Source organism: Nycticebus coucang, chromosome 15 (assembly GCF_027406575.1).
Source record: "Nycticebus coucang isolate mNycCou1 chromosome 15, mNycCou1.pri, whole genome shotgun sequence".
NCBI classification, from domain to species: Eukaryota; Metazoa; Chordata; class Mammalia; order Primates; family Lorisidae; genus Nycticebus; species Nycticebus coucang.
In genome coordinates, this window is record NC_069794.1 from 17,784,327 (window position 1) to 17,801,414 (window position 17,088).

At 42.1% G+C, this 17,088-nt stretch overlaps 1 protein-coding gene across 1 annotated transcript in view; it reads left to right on the top strand.

The window, feature by feature from the left end:
- The first annotated feature begins 887 nt into the window (after positions 1 to 887).
- The window catches only part of DCT (dopachrome tautomerase), a 35,942-nt gene continuing 19,741 nt past the window's right edge, over positions 888 to 17,088 (top strand). The window contains exons 1-5 of the mRNA XM_053563308.1: positions 888 to 1,182; positions 9,729 to 10,028; positions 12,078 to 12,178; positions 13,249 to 13,415; positions 15,860 to 16,039. Of these exons, the coding sequence (XP_053419283.1) occupies positions 888 to 1,182; positions 9,729 to 10,028; positions 12,078 to 12,178; positions 13,249 to 13,415; positions 15,860 to 16,039 (1,043 nt within the window). The remainder of the gene's footprint in view (positions 1,183 to 9,728; positions 10,029 to 12,077; positions 12,179 to 13,248; positions 13,416 to 15,859; positions 16,040 to 17,088) is intronic.

The window sequence follows — 17,088 nt, forward strand, 5'->3', positions numbered from 1 at the left end:
AAGAGGATTCTCAATTGTGGAACAAAGCAATTCTTTGTACCCCAGTCCCAAATCAATGCTTCTTTAGTTTTGAAGTTGCATGACCTCGTGTAGTGGTCTTCTCGCACACATGTCAGCCAGCTGTCATGAGGCATTGCAGTCAGCAACGTGAGCGTGTCTGGAAAGGGCCTTTGACGACGAGCTCACTGCATCTATTATTGACTCCCAGGGATGTCTGAGGTCACAAGTTTGGCTAGAGCACATGAGCCCAGATGAAGATGTTTTTGCCCTCCTGAAACAAAGCCAGCACCTTTATCTCCTTCACTGTGTACTTTGGGTCATGTGCTAACGATGAGGATTTCTCTAAGACTAATCCCCCTAATGAAGGCTTCTCCCAGCCCTCACACAAACCCCACAGGCCCCGTGGCTTGGCAAGCCCGACGGAATAAAGGCAGCAGGGCGTTTGGCTTTTGAACTGAGTTCAAGGCAATTAAAGTCAGGAGCTGAGGAGGAAAAAAGGAGGTTTAGAAATACCAGCATGATCAGTAGTGTGACTGGGTGCTCAGTAAATTAACTCAATTAGACAAAGCCCGATTTAATGGGGGAAGATGGTGAGAAGCGCTACCCTCATTAAATTTGGTTGTTAGAGGCGCTGCTAATGAAATTAACTTTGTGTTAGTTGTTTGAATGCCATAAAAGAGTGTGTGCTTGTGCTGGTACACATGTGCACACGTGTAGGTTCTGTGATTTTTGTATTTTTTTGAGAGGAGGATAGATAGGATGAACACAAAAAGAAATACTTAAAAAAAGACTGAGTACTCAAGAGCTGAAGAATAGAAGACAGGAGAAGGGCGGAGAGAGACCAGGAGTAACGAGAGAGAGAGAGAGAGAGCTCGCATTATACAGCCATGAGCCCCCTTTGCTGGGGGGTTCTGTTCAGCTGCCTGGGCTGCGGGGTCCTGCCTGGAGCCTGGGCTCAGTTCCCTCGGGTCTGCATGACAGTGGACAGCCTGGTGAGCAAGGAGTGCTGCCCACCGCTGGGTGTGGAGATGGCCAACGTCTGTGGCTCTCAGGAGGGCCGCGGGCAGTGCACAGAAGTGCAAGCCGACACCAGGCCCTGGGGTGGTCCCTACGTCCTGCGAAACCAGGATGACCGTGAACGGTGGCCAAGAAAATTCTTCAACCGGACCTGCAAGTGCACAGGTGAGGCCCTTGGGGGCAGACCAAGCCCACGCTGCACACTGGGTGGGGAGGGACCTCCTGGAAAAAGAGCCCTTTCCAGGGAAGTGATGAGACTATTGGCCGTCCGAATGACAAGCCAATTATGGTTTTGGTAGGATGCATGGGGTGTGTGGGGGGGGTGCTGTTGGATACACTCTTCACATTGTGAAGTACATCTACTTACAAAACTAAACAAATATTACATGGGCCAAGCCTGTTATATGAACGCATGCCGACATCATAGGCTTGTTTGGTGGAAGGGGAAGTTCAAGAGCTTGAGAATTAGCTTTGAAACTCAAAGCAAGTCCTTTCAAGATGGATTTGGTGCCTCCCTTGAAATGGGTTTGCACTTGTTGAAGAGAGGGTGGGAGGCTTGGCATTTAGAAGGCGGGAGTTGAAGGCAGGTGCTCTGTGGTCCTGGTCTCAGCATTTCTAATGGTTTGAACAGATCTCAAGCCGGGTGCATCTTTCTCATTAAAACCATGACTGGGTTGGAACTGTGCCGAAGCCGGAAAGATGCAACCCAGCAGAGCTTTCTCGGGGAGCTGGGAAAGGGAGGGTTGTTCTTAGATCACAACTGCTTTCTCTCTTACTTACTGGTACCTGAATCTGAACCTTTACAAAATTTGCCCAATGTCCCTCCCTCTGTAGATGTGGGCCTCTCTCAACACCTGTTTCTCTGAGTCTCTGTACCTCTCATCTTCCTCTGGCTTTTCTGTGCCTTCTCAAATCACACTTCCCCCCAGCTTTCAGATGCCGTGCACAGTGGGTATAAACTCTCAAAGGCTGTCCCTGCATTTGAAACACAAAAAAAATATAATTTCTACAGAGCCTTTAGATGCTTTCTATGGTGGCCAGCTGCAGGAGACTTTTTCCTTTTTAAAATCTTTTTACTTCTGTTCTTGTGTGATGCTGGAACAGAGACAAATACATTGAGCTATGCACGTGCCTGAAAAGCTCTTACTGAAGGAACGTACAAAGGCCTGGGATATTGATGAAGGATGGAAACTAGATTTATTTCTTCAACTTTAAAAATTCTGGCTTTATAATCACTTTGTAGTCATGTTTTTAATTCTGTGATTTAAAGGGATTCTTAGGTCTTAGTTTTGCCATGGATGTTAGATTAGGAAGATTTTTAATAACAAATTGAAAATTTGCTTTTATAGACATTCTCTCCTAAATGCTCGTGATTTCTCAGTCTTGTGAGGAGCAGAGGTGTCCTGTTACCTGTGTGACTGGACACCCCACTGACACAGTAACTTCTTTGTCCAACCCCCCCAAAAGACTTCTAGAACAGTTATTTCTACGTCAATCTGCGGTAAAGTGCCACAACTCTCAAACCCTGGAAATCTCCATCTTATAGAATCCAAGGGCAGGAGATTTTAGGAAATCAGATGTAATTGCTGACTCTTCTTATCACTGTCCTCTATATATTTTTGACCTGGTTAGCAAGTTTTTTTAAAGGTTGGGGTAGAAAAAGTAAAGAATGGTAGAGAGGAAGTAACTGCTATTTATAAATACTGCTCTGGAAAAGACAGGAACTTAAGATCACAGACAGCTACTTTCAAAACATAAAAAGAGATCCCTGCTCTAAGAAGGTAGTGGGCCAGAAACAGGCCTGTCCTCTAAGTCCAGGCTGTAAGGAAATCACACGTTCAAGGCCAGTGCAAGGAAGCAGGGCTTCCTCAAGTCACGTGGTCCTCATCTGCAGCCATTGCCAAGGCCACGACCCCCTGTGGATCCCACCACCAGGCTGTGGCTCACTTTCTCTCCATGATTTTCTGATTTGGAGCCTCCCAAAGACCCTCCTTTCTGGTAGCCGTCTCTCTGGAGATTCTTTTGCCAGTGGAGTGCTCAGGACACTCCTGGGTCATCTGAAATTTCTTAAGGAAGAGATGTAGATTAGCTTCCAGCAACCAGACTGTTAACAACCCTGAATTTTGTTAATTCATTAGAAAATAATCATCCTGCAATTTCCACAATCATGAAGCTGATGGAAGGATTTTAACCTAATAAATAAAAACAAATACGAACTCGGGGATTTAAAAAAAATAAATAAAAACAGCCTTAAATTCTCAAATTCTCTATACAGTCTCTCTATCCTCTGTAGGGGTGTATTGAAACATAAACATTACTGAACTTAATTGTCAGCAACAGGTGACTTTTAAGAGGTTTTGACATTAGCCATTCACCTTTTAAGGCTTACCTGCCTGTTGGCATTTATGAGAATATGCCATTTTCATCTGTGTCTCTGGGATTTTGAAAGACTTGTACACCAAATTGCTTTTGAACAGTTGGATGAGAACTTCTTGTTTGTACAAGTGACTAAGTACCTCCATTTTCCAATCTCTGAAATGGGGATAATGATGAAACCACACTTGTAAAGTCTTTTTGAGCTCTGTAGATGAAAGAGCCCATGCAAGTATAAAGTATTGTTATTAAAATAATAGAATCTCTAATTAAAAGGAATAGGCTATTTAGACTTCCTTGTAAATTCACTAATCGGTGGTCGTTAAGATGATTTATTCTAATAGTTTTCTGAGATTTAGCTGATGCCGTTCATGTAGGAACGTGTCGTGTTTGGCTGTTCTCACTCTCTCTCCAGTCCCAGGTAAATAGAGGATTTTGACTCTTTAAATGTAACTTTTGCTCAAGGACATATTCAGTGGTGGATAGATGGATATCATCGAAGGATCCATTCCCCCCTCTCTCCATTTCCCAATAAGATAACACAGTTCTTTGTAAAATGTCTCTCTTCTTATATTTTTTACTATTGGTTGATTGAGGAAAAAAAATAATGCATATTAAATTAATGTTAAGGTGCTATTAGGAAATCTAAATTAAAGAAATAAACATTTTGCGTACTAGGCGTACATGTTGTTACACTTGTTGGTTGTTCCAGCATTTTAACAGGTTCTTTAGGTAGGTTAGTAAGCTCAGAAATTAAAGAGGCCTGACTGCAGAGCTTTGCCATATTTTCTCTAACACATGATAGAAAAGGGATTTTTTAATGAATAATTTCTGGGTCATTGGTGAGCTCAAATTCAGACACATGTTTTCTTATTAGAACTCATGCATTGCTTTTGGGCAACTCTGGTTACTTTAAAGTTCCTTGTTTACCATAGTCCTGAAGCATTTCTGATCTTCTGAGTCAGGATTAATTATTTTGTCTTTTTTTTGTGTCCCATGGAGTTTGGTTTTCACTTTTCCCACCATTGGCCTTGTGTGGACATTGCATCGTGTACATCTCCTTCATGTCCACTAGAAAAAGACACTGTGCCTTATTTATACAGATAAGAACACTAGACTTTCAGTGGGGCTGCATACTGATAAACCCATCATAAATTGAAAATATTCTAAGTCAAAAATGCGTTTGATACCAATGCTGTGAGCCTGGCCTACCTTAAATGTGCTCAGAACATTTACATTAGCCTACAGTTGGACAAAATCATTTCACACACCGTCTATTTTGTAATGAAGTGTTGAATATCTCATGTGGTTTACTGAGTGCTGTACCGAAAGTGAGAAATAGAATGGACCATGGTTTCTACCTCTTCTGTACCATTGTAAAGTTGAAAAGTCAGAAGTTGAACCTCATGAGCTGGGATCGTCTGTATTTGTATCTCCTGAATGCCTTTTATTCAATTATTCATTGATTCTTTCATCACTCGCCCAACCAACGTTTATCCAGTACCAATTGGGGGAAAAATCTATACGATTCTTCAGTGTAGAGATAAGGAAGCCAGATGTGAAAAATAACTTCCATACTATTTAATAAATGACATCTAATGACGCTAGGAATAACACTTCATATAACACTGATACACTTACTGTACACCAGTCACTGTTCTAAGAGCCCCTTACCAACATGCTTTGTTTTCTCAGAACAACTCTATGGAATGGAACTATTATCCCAATATGACAGGCTCTGGGAGGTTAAATCCAGAGTTACAGTGTGGCAACCCTGTCTGAATGTACAAAAAATTATGAAAGCATAAAGGAAGGCCTGTGAAGGGTTTTTTGTTTGTTTGTTTGTTTTTTTAATATAATTTAATTAAAAAAATTTTTTTGTTGTCATATACACATAGATCATGAATACATTTATGCATTTGTGGGGTGCAATGTGTTGATCTTTTTATACAATTTGGAGTGCTTACATCAAACTAATTAATATAGCTTTTGCCTCATTTACTTGATTATTGTGTTAAGACATTTATGTTCTATACTTTATAGATTTGACTTGTACCCTTGCAATATGCTCCATAGGTGTGGTCCCATCATTTACCCTCCCTCTATCAAACCTCTCCCCTCCCCACTTATCCCCCTCCACGCCTCTCCATCCTGGGCTATAGCTGTGTTCTATCTTTCGTAAGAAAGTTTGAGTAAATATAAATTGGTTTCATAGAAGTACTGAGTACATTGGATACTTTTTCTTCCATTCTTGAGATTCTTTACTTAGGAGAATATGTTCCAGGTCCATCCATGTAAACATAAAAGAGGTAAAGTTTCCATCTTTTTTAAGGTTGCATAGTTATCCATGGTATACATATACCACAATTTATTAATCCATTCATGGGTCGATGGGCACTTGGGCTTCTTTCATGACTTGGCTATTACAAATTGAGCTGCAATGAATAGTCTGGTGAAAATTAATGTTTAGAGCAGTTTTAGGCTCACAGCAAAACTGAGTCAAAGTACAGAGATTCCCTGTATCTCCCTTCCGCCACCCACTCACAGCCTCTCCCACCATCAAGACGTGTTTATTTTGGGCTGCCCTTTAGGTAGTAGGGGTTTGATAGATTATTTACTGAATAACTGAGGGAGACAAGTAGTTATTGATAATTTTGTTTCTACCACCAAAAAGTATTAATGGTAAATAAAATAGACTAATTTTAAAATTCATGGAAGAAGTTGTGAATGGCTTAGTTTCAACAATCAGACCCCCAAATTCCAGAATAAGTTTTATGTCTTTAAATGTAGGAATGTATTGAATTCCTTGTTACAAAATACAGCTGTGTTATTCCTTAGCATTTTAAGGAATTAATGGACTTTATTTTTTAGAGCAATTTTAGTTTCACAGGGAAATTGAGCAGAAAGTTCAGAGAGATCTTCTGGCTGCCTGCTGCTCCCCCTCTCTGCTCCCCCACTCTGCTACCCCCCATTATGTTCCCCCACTCTGCTATCCTCCACTGTCAGCATCTCCTAGCACAGGGGGACACTTGCTGCTATTAATGAACTCACTCTGACATGTTATTATCACCCAAATTTCTTTGCATTTTGAAAAAAGAAATTACTCTCCTATTATAGAGAGATGACTATACATTTACCTCCAATCTATAGAAAAGCAGCTGGAAGTTAGACTGAAATCTAATTTGGGTGGTTACTAGCCCTTGGACACAGCATTTTGTTCCATCACTTTTCCAAAAAATAACCCCCCCCCAAAGTTCCTATAAAAGCTACCAGAATAGGTAATACGTTTTAATCAAAGCTATCTTAAAAATAGATATTATAGGGCGCCCATACTCAGTGGTTAGGGTGCTGGCCACATGCTCTAGGGCTGGTGGGTTTGAACCCAGCCCAGGCCTGCTAAAAAAAAAAAAAAAAAGCTGGGTATTGTGATGGGTGCCTGTAGTCCCAGCTACTTGGGAGGCTGAGGCACGAGAATTGCTTGAGCCTAAGAGTTTGAGGTTGCTGTGAGCTGTGACACCATGGCATTCTACCAAGGGTGACAAAGTGAGACTCTGTCTCAATAAAAAAGAAAAAAAAAGCTATTATAGACTTTTAGTAAGGTAGCCTCAGGGAAAATAGACTCCAAGCTCCGTATAATCTAAAGCGTCTTGCATAGCATACAATGTCAGAGTCGCTTCTCAGTAAATATTTGTTAAATAAATATTTGTGTTCATCTAGCAATGAACATAGACTATGATGTTTAACTCAAACTATTCAAAAACATGATTTTCAGTGTTGGGAAGAGTAGAATTTTTCCTTGTTAAGTACTTATGGTTTTATATGGTGTTGACAGAGGAAAATAGAGGCAGTTGAGCTATGGCTAGGGTAGGGAGGATTTTTGTATGTTACAAAGAACATGAGCAATTACAGTTTTTAAAATTTTCTCTACTTATATTTTTAAGAAAATTTTCTTTAACCATCAAAAAATCCATTATGTTAATAGAAAGCCTGTATATTTTCTTTATGGAGTAAAAATGCCAATCATTTTGTTTTATAGTATTAGAAAATTTTCTTTTCCTTTGGATATCCAAATAATATTTCTCTTTCCTATGGTCATAGCACTTTTCACTTACCTCTATTTTGGTACTAATCATTTTATCAAAGTTATTTATAAGAGCTGCTCTTGCTGCCAAACCACAATGAAACAGAGAGAAAATGTTTCTTTGTTGCTGTGTCGATTACTTCTTTTTTTTTTTTTTTTTTGAGGCAGAGTCTTGCTTTGTCAACCCCAGTAGAGTGCTGTGGCATCATAGCTCACAGCAACCTCAGACTACAGGGCTCAAGCGATTCTCTTGCCCCAGCCTCCTGAGTAGCTGGGAACAACACCAACACTGCTATTTTTAGAGATGGAGTCTCCCTCTAGCTCAGGCTGGTCTTGAACTTGTGAGCTCAGGTGATCTACCCACCTCAGCCTCTCAGCGTGCTGGGATTATAGGTGTGAGCCACTGCACCTGGCCTTATTGACTACATATTCACTCTACATTTTGTACAAGGCCAAGCCCAGGACTAGGCACTGCCTGCACCTGAAGCGAGTGTAGAGATGTTTGTAATTCATGTGATAAGCTGGAGGAATGGGGAATTACACAGGTGCATGGGAGCACACTGTAGGCGCTTCCTGAGTGGAATGGCTGGACAGGCAGACACAATGACTCGCACCAGAATCCCAGCACTCAGCACTTTGGGAGACTGAGGCGTGAGGATCACTGGAGGCCAGGAATTTGAGACTAGCCTGCTCGGCATAGTCAGACCCTGTCTGTACAACAAACAAATGTCAGCTGGGTATAGTTCTGTAGTCTCAGCTACTTGGGAGGCTGAGAAAGGAGGATTGCTTGAACCCAGGAGTTCAAGGTTGTAGTAAGCTGTGATTGCACAACTGTGCTCCAGCCTGGGCAACAGAGACCCACTATGTCTCTTAAAAAAGGAATGACCTTATAGAGGACTCAGTGCAAAGCTTAAAGGGGAGTAGGTCACCCAGGCAAAGAGGAATTTGGGGAGACAGAATGCATTCCAGGCAGAGGGCAGAGCAAGGACACAGTCCAGGAGATTAGATGCTTTACATAACCCTTTTAATCTTAACCTCTTTAGTTTCAGTCAGTTCCTCCAATAATATTTAGACTTTTGCTGTCTGACTTATCACCACCCAGGTGAGGAGGTGCTGGGTGGACCCTGAGCAGTCATCTGCAAGGCTGAGAAGGGAAAAGCCAAGGGCAAGAGAAAGGATTTAAACTCTAGAGAGGCTAATCAGCGAGATGCTTGACTTGATATTACCGGTGCTGTACTGATTGCCAGGCGCTGATGCAGCAGGCCATCCGTGCGGCTGACAGCAAGCCCTGCTGTGGTCTGCACTTTCTGACGGGTGGCGGGTCATTCACCTTTCCCACCCGCCAGCCTCCATAGATTTTGTCTTGGTGCTTGTCTCCTTTGTGAAATAAACCAGCTTTTTCATCTAAATTCCTGGAAATCAGCATATTTACTTATGAATTTAGCTCAGTGTATATTCCCTATCCTCTCTAAATCGGTGACCTGTTCTATGTCAGGCCCTTTGTGTGTGCCGGAGGAGTAGCGGGGCTCAGCAGTGAGCTACCCCAGTGCTGCCACTCAGGTCCGGCGGGGGCCTAGAGAGGATGTGGGAAGGGTCACTCCTGCCATGCTGAGAGTGAAGTGTCATGATCTGGCTTAAACAACTGGAATTCATTTTATCACAGTTCTGGGGGCTGGAAGCCTGAGATCGGGGTGGAAGAGTTGGTTCCTTCTGAGTCCTCTCTCCTCAGCTGGTAGAAGGACATCTCCCCGAGTCCTCACTGGGTCTTCCCTCTGTAACTGTGTCCAAATTTCTGCTTCTTTGCATGATGGCTCACACCTGTAATCCCAGCACACTGGGAGACCGAGGCAGGTGGATCCTTTGAGCTCAGAATTTCAGGACTAGCCCAAGAGTGAGACCCCCATCTCTACTAAAAATAGAAAAACCAGCTGGGTACTGTGGCAGGTGCCTGTAGTCACAGCTACTTAGGAGGCTGAGGCAGGAGAATCACTTGAGCCCAAGAGTTTGATACTGCTATGAGATATGATGCCACAGTACTCTACTTAGGGCGACAGAATGAGACTCTCTCTCTCAAAAACGACAACCAAACCCCCCCCCCCCCCAAACCTCATGACCTTATTTACTCAGAATTAACTCTGTAAAAATTCTATTTTCAAATACTGTCACATGCTGAGGAACTGGGGGTTAGGACTTTGGGAGGATACAGTTCAGCTCATCACAGCATATAATTCATTTCATGCCCTGTTTCATAAATTAGGAAACTTCGCTGGCTACAATTGCAGAGACTGCAAGTTTGGCTGGACTGGCCCCAACTGTGATCGGAAGAAACCACCAGTTGTTCGGCGGAATATCCACTCCTTGACTCCTCAGGAGAGAGAACAGTTCTTGGGTGCCTTAGACCTTGCCAAGAGGACCGTCCACCCTGACTACATGATCACCACACAGCACTGGCTGGGCCTGCTGGGGCCCAATGGGAGCCAGCCTCAGGTGGCCAACTGCAGTGTTTATGACTTTTTTGTGTGGCTCCATTATTATTCTGTTAGAGATACATTATTAGGTGGGTTTTCCCCCCCTTGACTTGAAGTATATTATTGAAGGTTTGTGATTGCACTGGGGGCAATACGGTGGCAGAAAGTAATTTCATGCAAGTTAATTAACAAGAGAGAATCTCAAGGCAGGGTCAGGTTTATGAAAGTGGTAGAATGATCAAATACTGCCTGAAGTTAGAATGGACTAGTTTCTCCCTGCAGATTGGCTGCAGACACTTTAAATGTTCTGTCCTCTACTTTATGTTCTTGGTTCAGAGTCTAAACTGTTCTCTGTGAAGCCATTAATCATCAAAGGCGTGAGCTGGTGGAGGGGAGGCAAATTCCTTTCGATTCCAGAAGAAAATATTTGTAAATCTGGCTGTGGAAGCCCTCTCTGACCTTTTCATCGAATTAGAGGAATTAACTGAGCATGTGGCCAAGCACAGGAAGCCTCTTTGTGCAGAATTAAGAGTGTTCATGTTGGAAGTGTGTGTCTCATTAAACTCACATGATAGATAAACTTTAGATAGACTTGAGATAGTCCACCACATGATAGGACAGACTTTCAGATAATCATGTATGGTACTTTTGCACCACCAGGAATCTTCAGGTTTTTAGGGAGAGTTTCTCCTGCTCAGCCCTTTGAGCCAAAGTTATGATGGACGCCTGAGAAAAATGATTCCTTCCAGGACCCGTCCAGGTCCTAAAAATTGGGACCTGGGTAGGACTTGGAATGGGGGATCATATATTATAAAATTCATTGATCTGGTAAGTTTGGCTTTGTGCCTTCTAGTTATCTTTCAATCGAGGGAAACAATGGATACCAGCTTATTCTAGGAGGGCCTGAATCCAGTCTAGATTCTCCTCGTAATAGTCCTATAGCTGTCCCATTTTGGGGACCTTCAGTGGGGTCAGGAGGGCTGAAGATGTTGAGTTCACTTTGAGTAGCAGGATTCTCATGGGGAATCTTTTCTCTTTGAGTTAATCATTTGTTCCTTATCAATGGGCTCACTTGATGTCCCTTATTCCTTCTGTTCTGAGAACTTGAAACTTTGCTCTGGATTAAACATTTAAAAAGGACCAGGTAGCTACTGTCAGCAACAGACGTTCTTTTCTCAGCGTGAACCTTTTAAAACTTTCCTCACAGGTAAGCATCTGTATGTCTTTATCGATAGATAAGAAGGCTCTTCCCTCTATAAACCTGATAGGTTTTTCTGTCATCGTTTGGAGGAATTTTTGCTTTATGAGAGGGTAGTCTCTCAAGAGGAAAAGAAAACTATAGTTTCTGGTCATACCTAGGCATTAAATTTGCATTCATGTCTGTTCAGCTCTCTGAAGTTATTATAGGTACTTTGAAAAAGAACTCAAGGTAGCTAAATTGTCTACATAACCATCAAAAGCTGTTATGAAAGAGGGAAGAAGGATGGAACAGGCAGTAAAAAGCTCATTAAATCGTCCAAAGCTTTTTACTAGAATTGACAGTTCCAGTGGCCAGCCAAAATGGTTTGAATGTATTTTTCTCTCCTCTGGTCTCAGTGACCACGCGTGTCAGCTTGTCAGCAGTTATAACTGATGGGTGGAGGAGGCAAAATCTGTGGAAGTTCTTTTTGGTTATATAAATTCTGCCCTAGGACTAAGTGTGATTGAAGTTGCTGTCTTATGAATTAAACACCCCTTACAAATTTATGTATTTGTAAGGAGAAGGTTAGAAAATGTCTTTTAAAAATATATTTCATTTAGGTCTTAATGATCTCTTCTTTTGGATAATCTATTTCATCTTAATGAGTTGTTGCTTGAAAAAAATTAAGAGGCTCTTAACACAGGAAGTGACCTGAATTTCCTGGATTTCTGAAGGAAATCAAACCTTTAGGAGAAAGAGGAGAGTTTATTCTAGAAGTGCTAGTTGCTCCTGAAATTCCTTTGTTGTCATTGTTATTGTTTTTGGAGAGATAAATAACAAAATGTTTTCCTTATTCAAACATTGTGGATTTATTGGCTTGGTGGAGGCATCCCAGGTAAGGCTTAGCATTTGAGAAGTTCTGTTCCATGCTGTCTAATCTGTGTCCCAACGGTTTCAGGACCAGGGCATCCCTACAAGGCTATAGATTTTTCACACCAAGGACCTGCCTTTGTTACCTGGCACCGGTACCATCTGTTGTGGTTGGAAAGAGATCTCCAGGTTGGTCAAAACTCTATAATGAGTTATTTTATTGTGCCTATTTTCAGGTGACAGCATGATGTTTTGATATGCTTATCTTTTTGAAAAAATTTTATTATTAAATCATAGCTGTGTACATTAATGTGATCATGGGGCACCATACACTGATTTTATAGACCATTTGACATATTTTCATCATACTGGTTAGCATAGCCTTCCTGGCATTTTCTTAGTTATTGTGTTAAGACATTTATATTCTACATTTACTAAGTTTCACATGTACCCTTGTAAGATGCACCGTAGGGAATGCAAAATAATACATTCCATTTGGAAAGATATTTGGAGAACACTTAGAGATCTAAAAATAGATCTGCCTTTAATCCTATAATTCCTCTACTATGTATATACCCAGAAGACCAAAAATCACATTATACCAAAGATATTTGTACCAGAATGTTTCTTGCAGCCCAATTCATGATATGCTTATCTTGATACACCTACACATGCTGAAGCCATTACTATAGTTAAGCAACTGGACGTACCCAGCACCACATACAGTTATCTTTTTGTATGTGTGTGTTTTTGTTAGAGTACCAAACATCTACTCTCCTGGCAAATTACCAGTATACAGTACAGTTTATTAACTATAGTCTAGTACATTAGCTCTCTAGACTTATTCATTTACTTAAATGCAAATTTGTGCCTTTTAGCTTACATTTTCTTAACACTTCTCTTTACCTCTGTTAACTACCATCATTTTACTCTGTTTGTACATATTCTTTTTTGTTTTAAAGACTCAGCATATAAGTGAGATTGTGCAGTGATTTGCCTTCCACGTCTCACTTATTTCACCTGGCTAAATGCCCTCCAGATTCATCTGTGTTGCTGCAAATGACAAGATCTCCTTTTGAAAGGGTGGATAATACTCCATTGCAAACAGCATATGTGTACCACGATTTCTTCCTTTCTCCATCTGGTACTTTTAATCTTGCTATACATCTAGCAAGATCCCTATCAGTTTTTGCCTCGTGTGCTTTCTTATCATGTCCGATGGCTTGAGGTCAATGACTGGGTCTGTTCTTTGCTTTTAGCGACTCATTGGCAATGAGTCCTTTGCTTTGCCCTACTGGAACTTTGCCACCGGGAGGAACGAGTGTGATGTGTGCACAGACCAGCTGTTCGGAGCAGCGAGAGGAGACGATCCGACTCTGATTAGTCAGAACTCAAGATTCTCCAGCTGGGAAATCGTCTGTGACAGGTAAGGGCTCATGTACCTGCAGGGGTATCCAGAGACTGCCTTTTCCCCTGTCTGAGAGATGAGAAGTCACTTTATATTTCTGTTTCTAATGCATGTGGGGCTCTGTTTTCACGATTCTGAAAATGATTTTCCTGTGGGTGCTGAAATTTTTTTAATTCTTCAGCTCTTTCATAAAAAAAAAAAAAATGTATGTATCAAAATCACATTTGTGGTGGGATTTCACCAGCGGTGCATCTTACAAGGGCATATGTGAAACTTGGTAAATGGTCTGTAAAGCTAGTGAATGATGCCCCATGATCATATCAATGTACACAGCTATGATTTAATAAAAAAAAAAAATCACATTTGTGCCTTGAATATGCTTGGCCATCGTTTTGAGATCAACTATTTTAAAATTAGAAGTAGTTCCTGCATTCAGCCAACATTGGCTGAGCACCATTACACTCTAAGTGACGGAATACTGCTGGGAAGGCAAGAATGAATAAAACACAGCCTCCCTTTTGAATATCATTTGGTATTAACAAAAGTGTATTTCTTGTACACGAATTATAATTCAGTGCGAGGAGTGCTGTAGCAGATGTGTGTGCAAAGACAAGAGGGTCAGGGCAAGTCTGTAGGAGGTAGAGACAGTGGTTCTGAGATGGAAAGGGCCACAGACCTTACTCAGGCGTAGGGGAGATCAGGGGTGGTAGGTGAGTCCTTGGTGATGGGGACATTATGTGAGAAGCTAGAAAAGTCTCTGGAAGCAGCCTGGTGTGGCTGGACCACAGGATGCTGGTTAGTTGAAGAGGACAGAAGTGTGTGGTCAGGAGGTCTCTGGCCCATAGAAGACCACATGAGCAGACGAGTGGCCCGCAGCCCAGGAAGAATTCTGTCTTCAAAGATGCTTTAAATTTGTTTCTCTTTCCTGGCACACATCTCAGAAAAAGATTCCCTGGGAGGCTCCCCAGCCTTCCTTTATTCCCTTTTTTCCTCTCTGACATTCCCATGTTTTTAACCCCCCTGCTCTGCCTCCCCTCCTGGGTCTGGAGGGTGCTCTTGGGGTGAGCTATGCTCACCCTTCCGGCTTCCTTGTCAGCACTCAAGCCCGGGCAGGTGCGCATTTGGAGGGGCCTGCGCCCAGCTAGCTGGGACCTCGGTTTTCACATCCTCACATTCTCTACAGCCTCCGAACAGTGCTCCCCAAGCAGGGACCTCATCAGTGTTTTCTCCATGACTTCAGTTAGTTCTCTAAAGAGCCATTTTCCCATCACGCCATGGGATATGAATAGGTGATCTGTGGAAAGAGATTTTTGGGATCAAATAAATTTAGAGAGTTTAATGGTTTAATGGTTTTAAACCTTTTTTTTTTTTGAGACAAGTGTCTCAAGCTGTTGCCCTCGGTAGAGTGCCATGGCATCACAGCTCACAGCAACCTCCAACTCCTGGACTTAAGCGATTCTCTTGCATCAGCCTCCCAAGTAGCTGAGACCACAGGTGCCTGCCACAACACCTGGCTATTTTTTGGTTGTAGTTGTCATTGTTGTTTGGCAGGCCCAGGCTGGATTTGAACCCGCCAGCTCTGGTGTATGTGGCTGGTACTTTAGCCGCTTGAGCTACAGGTGCTGAGCCAGTTTTAAACATTGTTTAGAATGCCTTTGAGCCTTCCCTAGATAAATACATTATTCTTGAAGAGCAGCCTACACATACCTGACCCCAGAACTCTCATTGCACAGACCGTCTCACTGGGGCACATTTCAGAATGTGCTGCCTGGGAGGCCCTTCCTTGCTCAGTGATACGTCCTGGCCCCTTTCATCCTCACCGGGCTATTGCTTTTATTCCCACACATCCTCTATTCCCTGCCACCTACTAGCGCTCACACAGTAACATTAAAATTTCATCTCTCCCAACAAAACAATGCCCTGCTGGTGGAATTCCAGGCCACGAAAGGATATAACGTTTTGCAGACCTGGGATCTTCTCAGCTCCATGCTTGCATGGGACTATCGGTACCCCACTGCCCTGGGACAGTTTCCAACACAGTGTTCCTTCCAATACCTCCCCTCCATATGGTTCTATCGCTTTTCCTCTGACCTCCTCTGTTTGCCTGAAGTGCCTTCCTAGCTTCTGCCAACACTGGCTTAGCTCTACTTAATACGAGCCACCCTATTCCCTCTTCAGTTACTCAAGATTCAAATGCACACCCCGGGTGCCACTATCTTGCCTTGCACACCTTCTCAGTGCCTTTTCATTGGAGTGGTAAATTCTGTCTATGCCTGTGTTCCTATTTTGTGCACCTACATTTTTGAAATGTCTTGATCCATCATGACTTTGAGGTTTTGTACTTTTACTACTTATTTTTGCGAGGTAATTGTCATAACATTTTACCATGACTATGACCTTGATGGATTTGCTTGGCCCAAATTTATGAGTTTAAATTCTTTTTAATCTCTTACCAATCTTAGCTTGGATGATTACAACCGCCGGGTGACGCTGTGTAATGGAACCTATGAAGGGTTGCTGAGAAGAAATCAAATGGGAAGAAACAGTGAGAAATTGCCAACTCTAAAAGACATACAAGACTGTCTATCTCTCCAGAAGTTTGATAATCCCCCTTTCTTCCAGAACTCTACCTTCAGCTTCAGGTGGGTGTGCTGAGCTCTGCTGGACTGACATTTAGACGACTGGTAGATTTTCACCCCTGTGGTTGTAGTGGACTGGAAGGAAACCCACGTGCTGGGAGGGGCATACAAAGCTAAGTCATGGAATGAGGTTTGATAAGAGAAGTTAGCAAGGAGGGAGTGTCAGGAAGATCATTATCCATCGACTTTCACAACGTAATTTTAGCATCTTCTAACTTAGCTGGTCAAAATCATCCTCTGTATTTCTAGTTTCTATACATATGTATGGGATCAGTCTGTGGAACCAGGGTACTTTATTCAATATAATGGTTTTTAAATACCCATGCTTTTTCTTTTCTTTATTTTTTTAAACATTGTCATTAGAAATGTATCAACTATAGACTTTAATATTGGGGCCTGAGATCTCAGAGGAGTATTATGAACTAAGTCCAACTCAAATTATAGCACAGCAGTAACATTGCAGTACTTAAAATGTAAAGATCAATTTTCTACCACCAAAAAAGACTTTAAGAATGATGGGAAATATGTATGTAAGATTTTAAACAACGGTGCATAGGGCTCCCAAAAAAGAATGGTGGATAGATTCAAGGTCTACTCCAAACTGGGTTTTCTCTCTGTGTTTAAAGGATGCAGGTTGTATGGGGCTGGGGCTGGGGCTGGGGCAGGGCAGGCTGAATTCAGATGAGAGGTTGTGCCAGGTGGAGCAGGGCTCAGAGTTTGTCCTGGGATTGGACACAGCCCTCAGACAAAGGGTAAAATTTAGGTTTTGTAAAGTAGTATGCTTTTTGTTATGACAAAAATGCTATTAAAATAGATTGCATGCCCTACAGATTTAAGTTAGGGGAGTGGCTCTTAATATATGGTGCTGAGACCACCATGACTGACATTTGAGATCAGATGAGAAATGTAGTTGTGAAGACCTAGCTCACACCGAATCAGAAACTCTGGGAGTGGGGTGTGAAATGAAATACCTGCTCTTCTTGAATGATTCTAAAATTTGAGGATCACCAAGTTAGAGTATGGATAACCAGAATTTCCTGAAAATGGGGAGG